Source organism: Podarcis filfolensis, assembly GCF_964270895.1.
Source record: "Podarcis filfolensis genome assembly, chromosome: 13".
NCBI classification, from domain to species: domain Eukaryota; kingdom Metazoa; phylum Chordata; class Lepidosauria; order Squamata; family Lacertidae; genus Podarcis; species Podarcis filfolensis.
In genome coordinates this window covers 29,315,944-29,331,576 of record NC_139615.1, presented here as the reverse complement: position 1 = coordinate 29,331,576, position 15,633 = coordinate 29,315,944, and the positions used below count along the sequence as shown (strand labels likewise).

Genomic DNA, 15,633 nt, shown 5'->3' with positions numbered 1-15,633 from the left:
TAAACTTTGGTACTCATTTAAAGTAACTCTCAGCCCTCAGTCTCTTTAGGCTGCATTAACACAAACATTCCCAAGTACACTGCTACACAAAAGGTCTAACCAATATAATGATGCAGTATATTACAGAGATCATCCCTTAGCATTGTGATGCAACTCCAAGGTCAGCAGGCCAATTATGTTGGGGATACCAGGGCATGGTGTTGCTTTGTACTTTTCCTGCCCCTTCCACCTAAACTCAGAATTTATCTCCTGAACCTCTACTTTGGACAGTGCTTAAAAGTCTGTTTATAGTCAGAACGTCTTCTTCCTCTGGAGATGCCTACAACTTTAGGCCAGAGTGGCACAGATGAAATGTAGTTTGTGAACTGCTACTTCAGCTGATAAAAAACCTATAGGTGTATCCTTTAGCAGGGTACTGAAATGACAAGGAAACAGTTTCTGAAAATCATTTTTATTTAAATAAGTGTTTAAATACATTTCACAGAACATCAGGACTTGAACCAAGAAAGCTGTTGCTTCACAGGGTCATTAGTTGTTAAAAGCAGCACTCCACAATGACAAACCTATTTTAAAACTGCTCCCTTAACTTTAAGCCACAGATTGAGTCTGCTATTGATCCGTCTGGGAACGGGGACTTTGGTTTCCACATCCCCCAATACCTTTGAAGGAAGATTCCTTCAGATGTACAAAGGCAATTCAGACCCCAGCTCTGCACTCTGCCACTTAGTGTCACAGTTCGTTCCAGACAAGCACCTCTAGTTATTAGCCTCAATTTCTATGACATAGTGGCCTGAAAGTTTTTTAGAAAGTCCCCAACAAAGCCAAAACATTCATGGCCTCTTATCAGAAGTGTCTTGTGTAGAGTAAGCTTCTGGCTTTACACCATAACTGGGCCTGGTTTAAATGAGGAACAGGAAGACGACACAACGTGGGCTCTTGTCAGTTTATTACATTGCTGAGTTACACTAGTCCAGACTAAGGGGAACCTGATGCGATTACATTATGCAAGCTGGTTTGTTTTTAAACTAGTGATGCGGGGCACAAGGAATTTTTCATCTCAGGGAAGTCTGCCCCCTTGAGACTTTGGCGAGCCACAGGCACTTAAAACCCATGGACTTTCAGCTGGTCGTCTTTAGCCAGTCCAATCTGCAGAAGGAAAGAGAGAAATGATTGTGGCTTCAAACACCAACTCATGAATGCAGTCTGTACAATAGGGTGTCTTTAAAAACTCACCAGCTCGATAGCCACCACACACACCAACACAAGCTAAAACCAGTTACTTTACAGGCTGTGTGATTGTCTCAATTCAGTTGCTGCGATCCATCACGAACCTATTCAACCCTATGCCCATCTTAAAATGCAAGAACAGAAGCAATAAGCCAAACAGGAGCTTTAAGGACTCCCTTGAAATGCTCACCTCAACGAGGAACTGACATATGTTCTTCCGCTGGTCCCCTTGAAGCTGAATCACCTCTCCATACTCTGGGTGCTCAATCACAGTACCATTGCAGGCAAATTTCTACAGACATAAAAATCATGTATTAAATATAAATCTCAGAGCATTTTATGGGGGGGGGGGAGGAGGAGCTTTGCCACAATATACACTGAGATGTCCAAGAAACAGATCGCCTTCTATCAACCAAAGCACAAGCCTCTTTTGCCACACCTCCAAGTTCTCTCTGGGAAAGATTGAAGCTTCTCCTACTCACCTTCTTGAAGGCCTTCACCAGTTTCTTTTTATCATAATCATCGGCGATGCCCTGGACTGTGGTGAGGGTTTTTCTGCCGTTTCTCTGCTGGATCCTTATATGGATGTAGTCCTCAGTCCCAGCAGGAAGTAAGTCATCACCCTTACTTGCATCAGCAAAGGGGTCTGGAAAGAGAAAGAAAGTGTTAAAAGCTACACAAAGAACATGGCACCCTTGCTAAAAACGCAAAGGTGCTTATTTTTGTTGCTGGGTAAGTTTAAAATGCCTCCTTCTCAACACCATCCACAACACTTCATATTCTTGTTCAAAAGCCCAAGAGCTATGAACTACGCACCAAACAAAGTGCCATCGATTAACTGCTCAGCCACAAGGAAAGGAGTTGGCATGAGAGCCACAGTGTTACTCCACCACTGATGCGGGCCTCTTTCTTGACACCCAGTTACACAGTACTTTGCTCTCTTCCTCTTGCAGGCCCTGAAAACAGGCCCTTTCCTCTCGGGCCACGTGACACCCGTCGAGCCGCCTCTCCCTGTCCCGAAGCCCCTCCCTCGTCTCCGGCTGACGCAACCGCCAAGAATTAGCAACTGCGTCAGTAAAGCCGGGGGGGGGGGCGGATGAGAGAGAGAAGAGAAGAAAAGCGAAGATGGCAGAGGCTGCTCAGCAAACGCCACATCCCGGGGCCTCACCGAGACGCATAGAAAGAAACAAGCATCCTGATTCCCGCCCCCCCCCCAAATCTGCCTTTGCCGCAGCCCCCGTGGCCGATCAATCCTCTTAACATAAAAACACCCCTCCCCACTAGAAAAAAACCCCATTACTTGCGCTAAGCCCCCCCCCCCAATTCCTACCAAACGCACTTCCCTCCCCCCCATCGCTTCCAATACCCCAAAAGCCCCCGCAACTCAGGCTAAGGATATGCGACCCCCGCCCCGCTTTCCACCTATCGGAAAGTATTTCGCTCCCCCCCCCCATTATTCTGGCTTCATGCCAACCTCGATCTAAGTTCTTTATCCTCCATTACGCATCTCTCCGCCCCACAAAAAAACCCCCAACAACACCGCGGTCAAGCGGCTCCTCCCCATTTACCCCCCCTCCCCACGCGGAAACAGGCTCCGCCCCCTCTACCGCAGCCATGGCTCCGCCCCAGACTCTTCGCCCCCCCCCCGTCCCTTTTCGAAAAATGCCCCCCTCCCTCACCCGCTGTTTCCAGTCAGTCTCTCCTCTCTCGCCCTAGTTCCGGCCCCGCTCGGGCCTCGCCCTTTGTCCCGACATTAGAGGCCTGTTCGCCTCCTCAGAGGCCTTCCCTCGCTTAAGGACCAACCGACGACACCCCCGCCCCAACCGTCTCCCCTCAGGCTCGTTTTTGACCCCCCCCCTTCTGCCCGCCCCACAGAAACCTGAGGCTTCCTGCCTATTTGCCCCCCCCCCCTCTGGCCGGTGTCCTCACCGAAGGAGTGGAGGTTCTGGATAGCGGACATACGACGCGCTTCGCTTCGCTTTTTCCCGGGTCGGAGGCAACTGCAGCGACGGCGAAAGGCAGACGCGACGAAGTAAACGGCTCTTCAACCTCTGCGAGGGGGCACCAAAAAAAGGAAAAGGCAGCAGGAAGGGCGGGGCCACACGGCCGGCCGTTTATATAGTGGGTAGGCTTTTGTGACGTCAACGCGCACCGGGAGGCGAGGGAAGGGATTGGCTAGAAAGGGGAACGGGGTGTGTTGTGAGAGGGGGGGGGACTAAAGCGCACAACTCCGCTGGAGGGGGATGGGAGGAATCAAGGCTGCGGCTGTGCAGCCGTCACGCTCAGGCCCTTTCCTCCTTCTCCACCCCTGCCCCGCCCGTAGCCGCGTATTTGTGCAGCCCCAGCACGCTTGCGCAGTGGAGCGAGGGAGGCGACGGGAAACTGGACACGACTGGATTTCCCCCCCTTGTGACGTCGTCGCGCGCTAGGGCTTGAGGGGGATTGGACGACAAAGAACGTAGCGCGGGGAGGGGGTGTTGCGCACTTTCCAAGGGGAGGGGGGAAAGGCAGGCGGGAAGGGAAAAAGTTGTGGAGGCGGAGGGAAGCGAATGTTTGGCGCATGCGCGTTGTTGCGTGAGGAATTTTTTTTTCCTGGGTGTGAGTTTGTGTGTGCTTTGTTTCCTTGTTATTTGCGTTTGGTAGTCATGCTAATCTCCAGTGTCATCATTTTTTTAAAAGAAAAAAATAAAGAGCATTTTAGGGTCCTGAAATGTGAAGTCTCTCTGAGGGAAGCCTATTCCTTGGTAGTAGGAAGTGCACTCTGTACGTGCCCAGAGGCACTCTGTACGTGCCCCCTTTATCATTGAAAAGATCACGTTCTGCTACGCAGGAAAACAATATTTTAAGTAATCCACGGAGTTCAGTAGCTACATCAAACCAAGCCTGTTTCCATTGGGGCTGAGGTGAATAGCGCCCCATTTCAATCGACCCTTCGCAAGATTCAGATTAGTACCAGTATGTCTGAAATTATCAAACAAAACAACAGCCAACTTCTCCAAATAAATGTGACCCAGTTCATTGATTACCTTTCCCCGGCAGATTACCTGTCCTTACAAGGGCTGCACAACAGGCAGAAACTTGACAAGTGAAGCGCACCCTTGTACCATAAAAAAGTTGAACTTCTGCCTGCTGTGGAGAAGGACAACAAATGATGGCAGCTCTACCTGAGCTTCAGCTCTGGCTCAGTGTCTTTGGACCCTAGCATCTAACATTTCGTGGGAGTTTAATCATCATCTATGGCAGACAGAACTCCAGAAGAGCAGCAACCCTCTTCAGAGTTGGGCAGAGGGGCCTTCTCTTTATATATATATATATAATGTTTATTAAATTTCCTGTTTTACAATTTAGAATACTAATTTAAACATCCTTAAAATATCAGTGACTTCCCTTCTTCGCTTTCCATGGTTCATTTTGCATATCATAAATCCCTGCATATTTTACATTAAATAAACCATTCAGTATTCCATTATTACATCCATCAAAACTTATTTACACTGTTGAATTTATCTTTTCAAGTGTACACAACCCCCCCCCATATATTCAATAAACATTTTCCAATCTTCTCTAAATGGATGTTCTTTTTGTTCTCTTATTCTACAATATATGTTAACTCTGCGAGTTGCACATATTCTGTCAGCTTAAGTCATCATTCTTATTTAGTTGGGTCCTCTCTCGTTTTCCATTTTGGGGCTAACAAAAAACGGGCCGCAGTAGTGGCATACATAAATAACATTTTTTGACACCTGGGAATTTCCATCTGAATTATCCCCAACAAAAAGGACTCTTTTTTGGGGGGTGGGGAGAAGTACTTTAAAACATTTTTTTCAATTCATTATGGATTATTATGGATTGAATGACAATGAATCCATAATGGCAGAGGGGCCTTCTCAGTGCAATTCAGAAATAGAAACACCTAATCCCGTTCCTTCGTCCTTTTAATCCAGTCAGTTATCTTGGTGATTTGTGCTGTCTGTGCGTATTAAGCCAATAAAAGTTTTATCCTTAGGTCAAACATTTTGAAAGCCAGATGTACCTCAGCTGAGGCGATACTTGGGATTTTGTTGTCTCAGTTTCTCAGGAGAGACAAGCAAAACAAAGACAAAAAAAAAACCTTTTATGTGTAGGCTCCTCTATAAAATAATAGACCTCCTTAGTCAGCAATTAATTAGCTGGGAAAATGATGCAACATGAATACTGCAGAAATGCCTGGACTTTGCAGTGAATTTTGTGAGTTTCTGAGCAGTAACTTTAGAACAGATTCCAGACCGTCTGGAATTCATGTGAGGCCCCAAAAGTATGGTTTCCTGTTTTTCCGCCGCTGCTGCAGCATGCATGCATGTGTGGGAGCTTTGATGACTGGACATCTCCCCCTACTCGGGGGGGGGGGGCGGAATGTCACAGAGCTGGCTCTCTGCCTCTGCATGAGCTGTTGCCATCACGTGATACCAGGGCCTCTCTTTCACACTGCGCATATTTCAGATTTCCAAAATACTGCAGATGTCCAGTTTGTCCAAACTACTACTGAAATGAACCAGTTAATGGGGCAGCATTCACCCCATATTCTTTCCTCTGTGAATTCCTCCTCTTCAGTTGCAACTCCCTCGCCTCCATCGTCCTTGACTTGGGACATGGCACTCCATGTTCTGGTAACTTCCAGACTGGATTATTGTAGGGTGCTCAGACCTGGGGCTGCCCTTGAAGATGACCCAGAAACTTCAGCTTGTCCAAAATGCAACAGCCAGATTATTGGCTTTAGAACTCATAATAATCCTTGTTCCAAAACAGATGCATTGGCTGCTTGTTAGTTGCAGGCCGCATTCAAGGTGTTCACGATAGTGTGCGGCTTTTGACGAATGCTAAAGACACACCTCTTTGGCACCTGAGATAGGTGTTTTCAGAACTCACCCTATTATTGTGAATGTAACACGTTTTAACATTTTTCTTGTGATAACCATCTGGCACCTGTTGGTTAAGGTGGGTAATAATAATAATAATAATAATAATAATAATAATAATAAATAAAAATAAAAAATAATGCTCCTGGAGCTTCATGCATACGCTTCAACATTTCTCTGATGAAAATAGGGATGTCCTGTTCAATACTAATACTAATACTAATACTAATATTAATGCTAATACTAATATTTATTCCCAGCCCTTCTGATTGGGTTGCCCCAGCCACTCAGGGGCGGCTTCCAACATATTTAAAAACATAATAAAACATTAAATATTTAAAAACTTGTCTATACAGGGCTGCCTTCAGATGTCTTCTTAGTATAGTTACTTACCTTCTTGGCTCAGGGGTCGCATAACTCCATGCCCTCCAACATTACTCCAATGAAAACATGGACATCCTGCCCTACCCTCCAACATTTTTCCAATGAAAATAAGAAAATTGGGACATTCTGGAACCAAACCAGAAACTGGGATGGCTTCTGTAAGTCCGGGACAGTTCCTGGAAAATAGGGACACTTGGAGGGTCTGTTCGTGTTTCCTGCTGCTTAACTGGGATGTTCACTCTTCTTTTTCACCTGCTACTAGGCTGGAAGCTACTTGAACCTTATAACGGCATAACCTGCTTTCTATCGCCAGTTGCCAGATCTTCCTTGAATTGGTTTTGACCCTGGGGCTCCTAGGTGCTTGACCCCTATAGTAAAGCAATGCAGAGAAACATCTGGATGTTATTTTCCTATGACTATGACTCCCCAGCTGGAACCAGAACATACCTGCCCAAACCTGATTTGTATTTTCTGTGCGGTGCAGAGCACATAAACAGGCTCTCAAACATAGACTCCGTTGGATGACCTTGCACCAGATTGTCTATAAGCCATTCCACAGAGGAATGTGGCCCAGTCAGTCAATGCAGGTGAAAGCTTAAGAATGGATTAACTCTTTCTGTTTGTCATGGTTTAAATGCCTGGTGGCTGTTTTCATCCCCAGTGTCTGATCTGATTATTTTATGCAAAAGGGGAAGTGATGCTTCGCATTGGATCAACTCGTGTGTTGCAAGCGTATACACGCTTGTACGTTCAACCTTCCCAAATATTTGGTATTCTCCACGCATTATGATTGCACCTTACATGTGATAAATTTGTGCGACTTCAACCTCGCGTACTTGAAAGCTGGCTGGTTGAAATCCCACAAGTTAATTGCCCACAAGGCAGAGATCTTAAAAGCTCCCTTTGCTCTGAGTTTCCCCAGCTTGGAAATAGCTTTTAAACTTTCAGAGTTGCTTACCAGGCTCTGGGAGGCTCTCATGAGATTTTGTGGGGACTCAAACAGAGCCTCCTAGAGACTGGTAAGCAAGGCAAGGTTAGCCATGTGGGGGCAGTTCCAAGGGGGTGGTACAGGTATACACATTTTTGCGTGCATGCACCACCCTCTGAACACAACCCCAGTGCAAAACATGTTCCCTTTCTCGTGCATACATTGCATGAGGTTGAAATTTCCCATGTGCAGGGCAGGCAGGAAGAAATGTGTCTGACGATAACAAAATTTGGGTTCACCCTTTGAATGGCAGCTTTAGCAAAAGTGGTACTAGACTACTTGTCAAGGGTAAAGGTAAAGGGACCCCTGACCATTAGGCCCAGTTGTGACCGACTCTGGGGTTGTGGCGCTCATCTCGCTTTATTGGACGAGGGAGCCGGCATACACCTTCCGGGTCATGTGGCCAGCATGACTAAGCCGCGTCTGGCGAACCAGAGCAGCACACGGAAACGCCGTTTACCTTTCCGCTGGAGTGGTACCTATTTATCTACTTGCACTTTGACGTGCTTTTGAACTGCTAGATTGGCAGGAGCAGGGACCGAGCAATGGGAGCTCACCCCGTCGTGGGGATTCGAACCGCTGACATTCTGATCGGCAAGTCCTAGGCTTTGTGGTTTAACCCACAGCGTCACCCGCATCCCTGCTTGTCAAGGGTACAGCCATGCAAATAAGCTCCCAGAGAGGGTGCAAAGCAGAGGTGTGTAGATGAGGAGGGGTGTTGCCTGCGGGGAGTTGAAAGAGCCAGATAGAGAGGTCTGGAGGGGAGCATTTGGTTCCCCATCCCTGAATCATTATATGTTGTATTCTGGAAATGAGGTTTTTGATCTATTCCCTGATGAGCCGGCTTCAAATTAAACCTAATGCAGGGAGGAAAAGAAGGGTGAGTGTGATATACAGCAATCTGTTTCAAATACTTTGAATTTGCCCCCCTCCTCCAATATAGCTTATTGGGCCCCGAGTTCACCCCAATAAGCTGTTCCATACGTCCTTGTGAGATCTTTGCTCATGCAGCCCATGGCTGTGTAAAAGGATCTGTGGCACAATAACCCTACGCTGGGGCAACGAGAGGAAGCGGAGCTGTGCATCCCCGATGGCTCTCCTGTCTTGGCCAATGAGACTGGGAGAGAGGCGCATCCTGTGTCAGGAGGGATCCTATTTTTCCCTGGAATGTTGCGTCATGGCCTGCCAGGGCCCGCCCCACAGTTTGCAAACTGCAAAGGAGACTGGAGAGGGAATATCCTGGAACGACCTTAAAAGGCAGCTCGCCCCTGTTGTGTCTTGTCCACCTTTCCAGAACTGCCTCCAGGCAAAACATTCCTTCCGACCAGATTTTCTTCTCTGAAATTCCTCCATTTGCAATCACCGCAATTTGTAGGGGTGGTGGCGGAATATCTTGCAGAAATAAGCTAGAGATGATTGTTGTCAGGTCCGAAGGATGAGTTCAGGGTTGCAACACTTGGCTAAGCCGGTCCTGGAAGTCAACATACATTATTTCATCCCATGGCCTTAGCCTTGAGAAGTTGGGCGGGTTGGTGGTTGGCAATGCTTGCTCCATTGCACTTGGTGGCAGAAAGCTCACTGATTTCAATTTGTGCCCGACTATGCCCTTTGTTTCTCTGGAGCTGAGGGCAAGCTTGGCCCACTTCACACCAAGTTGGTTGTGGCCATCCAGTAAGAGTAGAGAACCTTTACCTGCCTAAGGGGGGCATTCACTCATGGGAAATGCCAATATTGGATGGGGCCAGAGGCAACAGCGAAGCAGCAACAGGTGTGAATCTTATCTTTGCACAGGAGTTCACATTCAGTCAGATTACGGTGCTTCTTTTTTCCTCTGGGCCACTCAGAATAAAAATTGGTTTGTGGCACAGCAATTTTTTTGTTGATAAGAAATACAATAAACGGAAAGAAACAATTCCTAGCAGTGCTTGATTTATAACATAGAACACAACTGCCTTATAATAGGACCACGAGACAGGCAGAAAGTATAAAACAATGCAGCTACACAAGAACACGAATCATTCCCAAAATATACACGCCTCTTACATACCCACCTTAAGTATGTATACAGACTCGTTGGGAGGTGTGAGCTTGCTTTTGGTGGGTAATCTCACTTACACAGGGTCTAATCTGAGACAAACAAACTCCAAGATCCTCATCAACAAAAAGAAGACTTTCTCTTTTCCGATCTTCCATATTTGTAAGAGTTGAACCTACCTCACATGGCTGTTATGAGGATAAAATGGGGAGGTAAAGGAACTGTGTATGCTGCCATGAGTTCCTTGGAGAAAATGGTGAGATACAAATGCAATTATTATTGTTATTGAACTGCTCAGCCCCAATCACTGAGCGATGCAAGATTCCAGGTGCTTACCCAGGGTTCGTGTTTCCTTTTGGAAATGAGGCACAGCGGAGACTGTGGAGTCTTTATGATATATGGTTTATTTACACATATATACAACCTGAGGCTGCAATGGAGGGGTTCACAGCATCAGCACCCCGAAAGGGTCTTGTTTCTCCCATCGTTGCAGCCTTGGATTCAAACAGAAATCAACATGGCTCTCAAACGTTGCTCTGACTCTCTCTCCAGCTTGCTGCTTTACTCTAGGTCCCTCTCAACTCTCACCTTTGCCTTTTTCTCACTACCACACACCCATCTGCCATCTCATACAGAACCACTTTGTTTCCCTTAATGGCCCATCACCCAGGCGATTACCTCAACACCGAAGCTAGTCTGGCTTATATTTTAACACTTGCTGGATCCAGGGGTTAGAAGGATCTCTTTATACAGTCTACTCTTCCCCCACCCCAAATTCATAACATTATTACAGAATTCATCCGGAATGTGGATGGAGACATGCATCAAAATGTGCCTCCAATGAAGGCTTTGCAGCCACACTTTGATGCACGGTGGGTTATGCATCTGACTTAACACTGGTTCTCAGTTCAGCAATACTCAGAAGCCTCTTTACTTGGGGGAAGAGTCTGGTTTAGTAGGACTGGCTGGCTGATAGCTGCTGCAGCCTCTCTCAGCTGGAGATGAAAGAGCTCTGCTTGAATAGAGATGCTGTGGTGGGTGTTCTATGGCAGGGATGTGGGTGGCGCTGTGGTCTAAAACACAGCCTTTTGGGCTTGCTGATTGGAAGGTTGGCAGTTCAAATCCCCACGATGGGGTGAGCTCCTGTTGCTCTGTCCCAGCCCCTGCCAACCTAGCAGTTCAAAAGCACACCAGTGCTAGTAAAGAAATAAATACCACAGCAGTGGGAAGGTAAACGGTGTTTCTGTGTGCTCTGGTTTCCATCATGGTGTCCTGTTGTGCCAGAAGCGGTTTAGTCATGCTGGCCACATGACCCGGAAAACTATCTGTGGACAAACACCAGCTCCCTTGGCCTGTAAACGAGATGAGCGCCGCAACCCCATAGTCACCATTGACTGGACTTAACCATCTAGGGTCCTTTACCTATTTTTTACTCTATGGCAGGGAAAGGCAGACTTCAGGTTTGCGGAATCTATACCCTGAGATCCACCAGAACCAGGTGCAAAAGTGGCATACTTATCATTAAATTCTAAACCCTGGAATGGTTTTTGAGCACCAGAACAACAGAGCTCACAGCCCTTCTGCACAGAAATCCAGTCCTAGCTACCCTTTATTCTGCTATAATCTAGTGAATCAGTTGTCAGTATTAAATAACCGAGAGTCCAAAATATTTGCTGATCTACTTCAAAGAGAGGAGATATGATAGCCATCTTCAAATATCTGAAGAGCTGTCACAAGGAGGATGGAGCAAGCTTGTTTTCTCCTGCTCCAGAGGATAGGACCTGAACCAGTGGCTTCAAGTTACAAGAAAGGAGATTCTGACTTGAACACCATGAAGAACTTTAAAATAATTTTACATTTTCTGAAACTTTCCAACATAAGGTAAAGGTAAAGGGACCCCTGACCATTAGGTCCAGTCGTGGCCGACTCTGTGGTTGCGGCGCTCATCTCGCTCTGTAGGCCAAGGGAGCCGGCATACACCTTCCGGGTCATGTGGCCAGCATGACTAAGCCGCTTCTGGCGAACCAGAGCAGCGCATGGAAATGCCGTTTACCTTCCCGCCAGAGCGGTACCTATTTATCTACTTGCACTTTGACGTGCTTTCAAACTGCTAGGTTGGCAGGAGCAGGGACCAAGCAACGGGAGCTCACTTCGTCACGGGGATTCGAACCGCCGACCTTCTGATCGGCAAGTCCTAGGCTCTGTGGTTTAACCCACAGCGCCACCCGTGTCCCTATAACTTTCCAACATACAATACAGTAAAAACCAAACTGATCCAAATAAGAATTTTCTGAGTAAGAGCTTTTTGACAGTGGAACGGACTGCCTTTGGAAGTTGTGGACTCTCCTTCATTGAAGGTATCTAAACAGAGGTTGGATGGCCATCTGTCACGGATGCTTTAGTTGAGATTCCTACATTGAGGGGGGCGGTTTGAACGAGATGACCCTCAGGGTCCCTTCCAACTCTTCAATTCTATGAGATCACCCAGATTTCTCCCAGCAAATCCTGATTACCACCCTGATGCATGTGTGTGTAATGGGACACCCTGATGACACACCCTGCTTCCTCCTTTAGAACTTCAAAAGAACATTTACCTTCATAGTGGAAAGTCTCCTGAAGTGGTGGTGGTGGGAGTTGGATTCCCTACTTTGCTTGCCTCCAGCTCGGTCTCCACCACCACCATGCTACTTGGAGATGCTCAACAGAATGTGAGCAAATCATTCTGCTCAGCTTTTTGCTTCCTGAAGCAGTCATTCATCATCTTCCAAATCCTCCAGTTCCATGTGCACAGCCTGGTAATTTCCTCCATTTTTTAACCCCCCACCCCCTGTTAATGCAAGAGTAGCAGAATCACAGCTAAGAACCTCAAATCATATATCTGACTGGCACCTTTCTTTGGGAATTAAATCAATGTCCAGACATTAACATTCAAAAAATTTACTTGTGGAAACCTATTTGTTGTTGTTGTTTAGTTGTATCCGACTCTTCGTGACCCCACGGACCAGAGCACACCAGGCACTCCTTTCTTCCACTGCCTCCCACAGCTTGGCAAACACATGTTCGTAGCTTCGAGAACACTGTCCAACCATCTCATCCTCTGTCGTTCCCTTCTCCTGCTTGGCAGGGGGTTGGACTCGATGGCCCTTGTGGTCTCTTCCAACTCTATGATTCTATGATTCTATGATTCCTTGTGCCCTCCATCTTTCCCAACATCAGGGTCTTTTCCAGGGGGTCTTCTCTTCTCATGAGGTGGCCAAAGTATTGGAGCCTCAGCTTCAGGATCTGTCCTTCCAGTGAGCACTCAGGACTGATTTCCCTTTTTTTCCCCATATAATATTTATTGGAATTTTACAAAAACATCAGTTTACAAAATACAAAAAAGAACATATGAAAAGAACAAAAAAAAAAACCCTAAAAAATACATAAAAAAGAAAAAATACAAATAAAAATACAATATACAAAAAACGAATAAGTAAAAGAGAATTAAAAACAAATCCATTTTTTATAACTTTATGCTCATTAACTTGTTTCCTTGACCTCCTCTCACCTCCCCTTTTTGTATTCCCATTTAGATAATCAAATCAGCAAATCCTTACCCTCTTTCATTTATCTTAACTCTATATCTTAACATATTATAACTCTATATTTTCATCCATTATCAATTCATTTTTGCATATTCTTATTAACTTTGTTGCTAATACCCCCTATTCAATCCAATCATCATTTTAACATTCATTAATTTTACAATATTTCTGTAGATAGTCTTTAAATTTCTTCCAATCTTCTTCCACCAACTCTTCTCCCTGGTCTCGGATTCTGCCAGTCATTTCCGCCAGTTCCATATAGTCCATCACCTTCATCTGCCACTCTTCCAGGGCAGGACTGATTTCCTTCAGAATGGAGAGGTTTGATCTTCTTGCAGTCCATGGGACTCTCAAGAGTCTCCTCCAGCACCATAATTCAAAAGCATCAACTCTTCGGCCTTCTTTATGGTCCAGCTCTCACTTCCATAAATCACTACTGGGAAAACCATAGCTTTAACTTTGTTGGCAAGGTGATGTCTCTGCTTTTTAAGATGCTGTCTAGGTTTGTCATTGCTTTTCTCCCAAGAAGCAGGCGTCTTTTAATTTTGTGACTCCTGTCACCATCTGCAGTGATCATGGAGCCCAAGAAAGTAAAATCTCTCACTGCCTCCATTTCTTCCCCTTCTATTTACCAGGAGGTGATGGGACCAGTGGCCATGATCTTCGTTTTTTTGATGTTGAGCTTCAGACCATATTTTGCGCTCTCCTCTTTCACCCTCAATAAAAGGTTCTTTAATTCCTCCTCACTTTCTGCCATCAAGTGGTGGAAACCTATAGATGAATTCAAACATAATATTTACAGTTGCATGCTTTTCCAAGCATGGGCCTTCGGTCTCTTCTCCTAAAGTCCAAGCAACTTATTTCCCTCCCTTTCCAGAGCTCAGCACGCAGCCTTCTGTATCTCAATTAGGCCATGCCTTGCAGCTCCTATGAGAGATTTCCACTTTTACCTTCTCCTGCAGCTTTGCTCTCTTTCTTTCAAGTAGAGAAGAGGCACTGCAAAACTTTATTCAATTTAGCAGTGCTCCTAATCGCATGAGAACTACTAGAGAACGCTCTAGAATTCAGTTACCAACCAACCAAATGTAAAGACATAGTAATGCATACAAGCATTTGCAATTTCAGTGAATTAAATTACTAAATACCCCTGACCTGTACAGCTTGAGGGTCCCATCTTCACCTCCCCTTCATCAGCAGAGACCTACTCTTGCCTTTTCCGCAGGAAAACCCATTTAATAGGGACAGTGTCATAGTACCATCAAAAGAACCATCAGCGTATATGGCGCTTTGCAAAGGAACATCTAAGGAACAAACAGCTTTCTGCCCCAAAGCACTTACAGTCTCAATTTCTATGGTGGAGGAAATAACAAATGCCAGGGAAGAAAAAGAAAGCACGCCTATGTATTCTTGAACTGCCCCATTGAAAGCTATTGCTTTGCTTTAGGGCTACTTTGACGTGTGTAGGTTGTGGCTGTTTATTTTGACTAGTGTCTTTAGCGTGTTACACTTACAAAGATGTAGGGTATGTTCACATTACCACTAATTCTGCCTCCAGCATTAGCCACTGTCAGGGAACTGCCATCGGAACTAGAGGAGGAGGCGAGGCCCCACAACGATGCTGGAGAGGGGCCAAGCAGGGAGAGAGGCAAGTCTCCTGTTGGGGAAGAAAATCAGCGCTACACCAGGGATAGAGGGGGGCCAATGGGGGAAGCAGAGAGCAGGCTCCGGGACTCTTCACTGGACACCAGCGGGGAGAGCACAGGTCCTCCGCTACCTACGCCCTCCCTGCGCAGAAGACTTCCGCGCAGGGAGAGTAGGAGGAGACTGGGCGTCAAACAACTTTTATGTTGGAAAAGGTTTAAGAAACGCCCACTGACGGATTCTGCCAGCGACTGAACAGCCACGGAGTGGATGGCTGTCCAGCGAGAAATGGTTTAACCAGCCAACCTAGCCCAGAGCGGCGGCTATTTACGCACAAGCAACCCCTAAAGCCATTACAGCCACGATCCATATCGATTCTGTAGTTTGTTGGCAAACACTGCTGTTTGGTGTGTCCCCCGCACCCCCCCAAAAAAACCAGTTTCAGTACAGCTAGAAAACCAAATGCAGAGGAAACAGTGAAGCAAAATTTGAGACAGCTGTTGCACATGTGCAGATGATAACTTTGTGAATAGGAGTTTCAGTAGTAGGGGGGTTGTAGGGGCAGGGAAACCAAAATGGTGTTGTGTGTTGGGCAAAGACATTCTTCTGATGTGAACAACACAGTGCTTAAAATGCAGTTTGTGGGGGAAATGACCTTGCTGTTTTAAGCTTCTAATGTGAGCATACCCGTGTTTTGGAATGTGTTGCCGAAACTGCTATGGCCAGGGATTTTTCCGTATTCTTTCTTCCATATTCAGAACGCCACTTTGTGGAAAAACCCACGGAACATTCCGGGCACTGGAAAATTCCACATACCTGTGCTGATGTTTCCAATACCCTGCCTGCCTCTATTCACCAAGCTCTACTATCTTGAAATGT

At 46.2% G+C, this 15,633-nt stretch overlaps 1 protein-coding gene across 1 annotated transcript; it reads right to left on the bottom strand.

Moving 5' to 3' along the window:
• Positions 1-435: 435 nt before the first annotated feature.
• EIF1 (eukaryotic translation initiation factor 1) lies at positions 436-3,670 on the bottom strand. The gene is made up of 4 exons (XM_083583737.1): positions 3,157-3,670; positions 1,710-1,873; positions 1,418-1,519; positions 436-1,146 (listed from the first exon to the last, which is right to left on the bottom strand). The coding sequence occupies exons 1-4, from the start codon at positions 3,185-3,187 to the stop codon at positions 1,102-1,104; spliced, it is 342 nt and encodes a 113-aa protein (XP_083439863.1). The 5' UTR covers positions 3,188-3,670; the 3' UTR covers positions 436-1,101.
• Between the last annotated feature and the right edge of the window lie 11,963 nt (positions 3,671-15,633).

Bases quoted from the DNA above. Each gene is read 5' to 3' on its own strand.
- EIF1 (XM_083583737.1), bottom strand. From the start codon at position 3,187: ATGTCCGCTATCCAGAACCTCCACTCCTTCG. The intron at 1,874-3,156 runs GTGAGGACACCG...TTCTCTTTCCAG, and splicing joins CCAGAACCTCCACTCCTTCG to ACCCCTTTGCTGATGCAAGT. The intron at 1,147-1,417 runs GTGAGCATTTCA...TTCCTTCTGCAG, and splicing joins TATGTCAGTTCCTCGTTGAG to ATTGGACTGGCTAAAGACGA.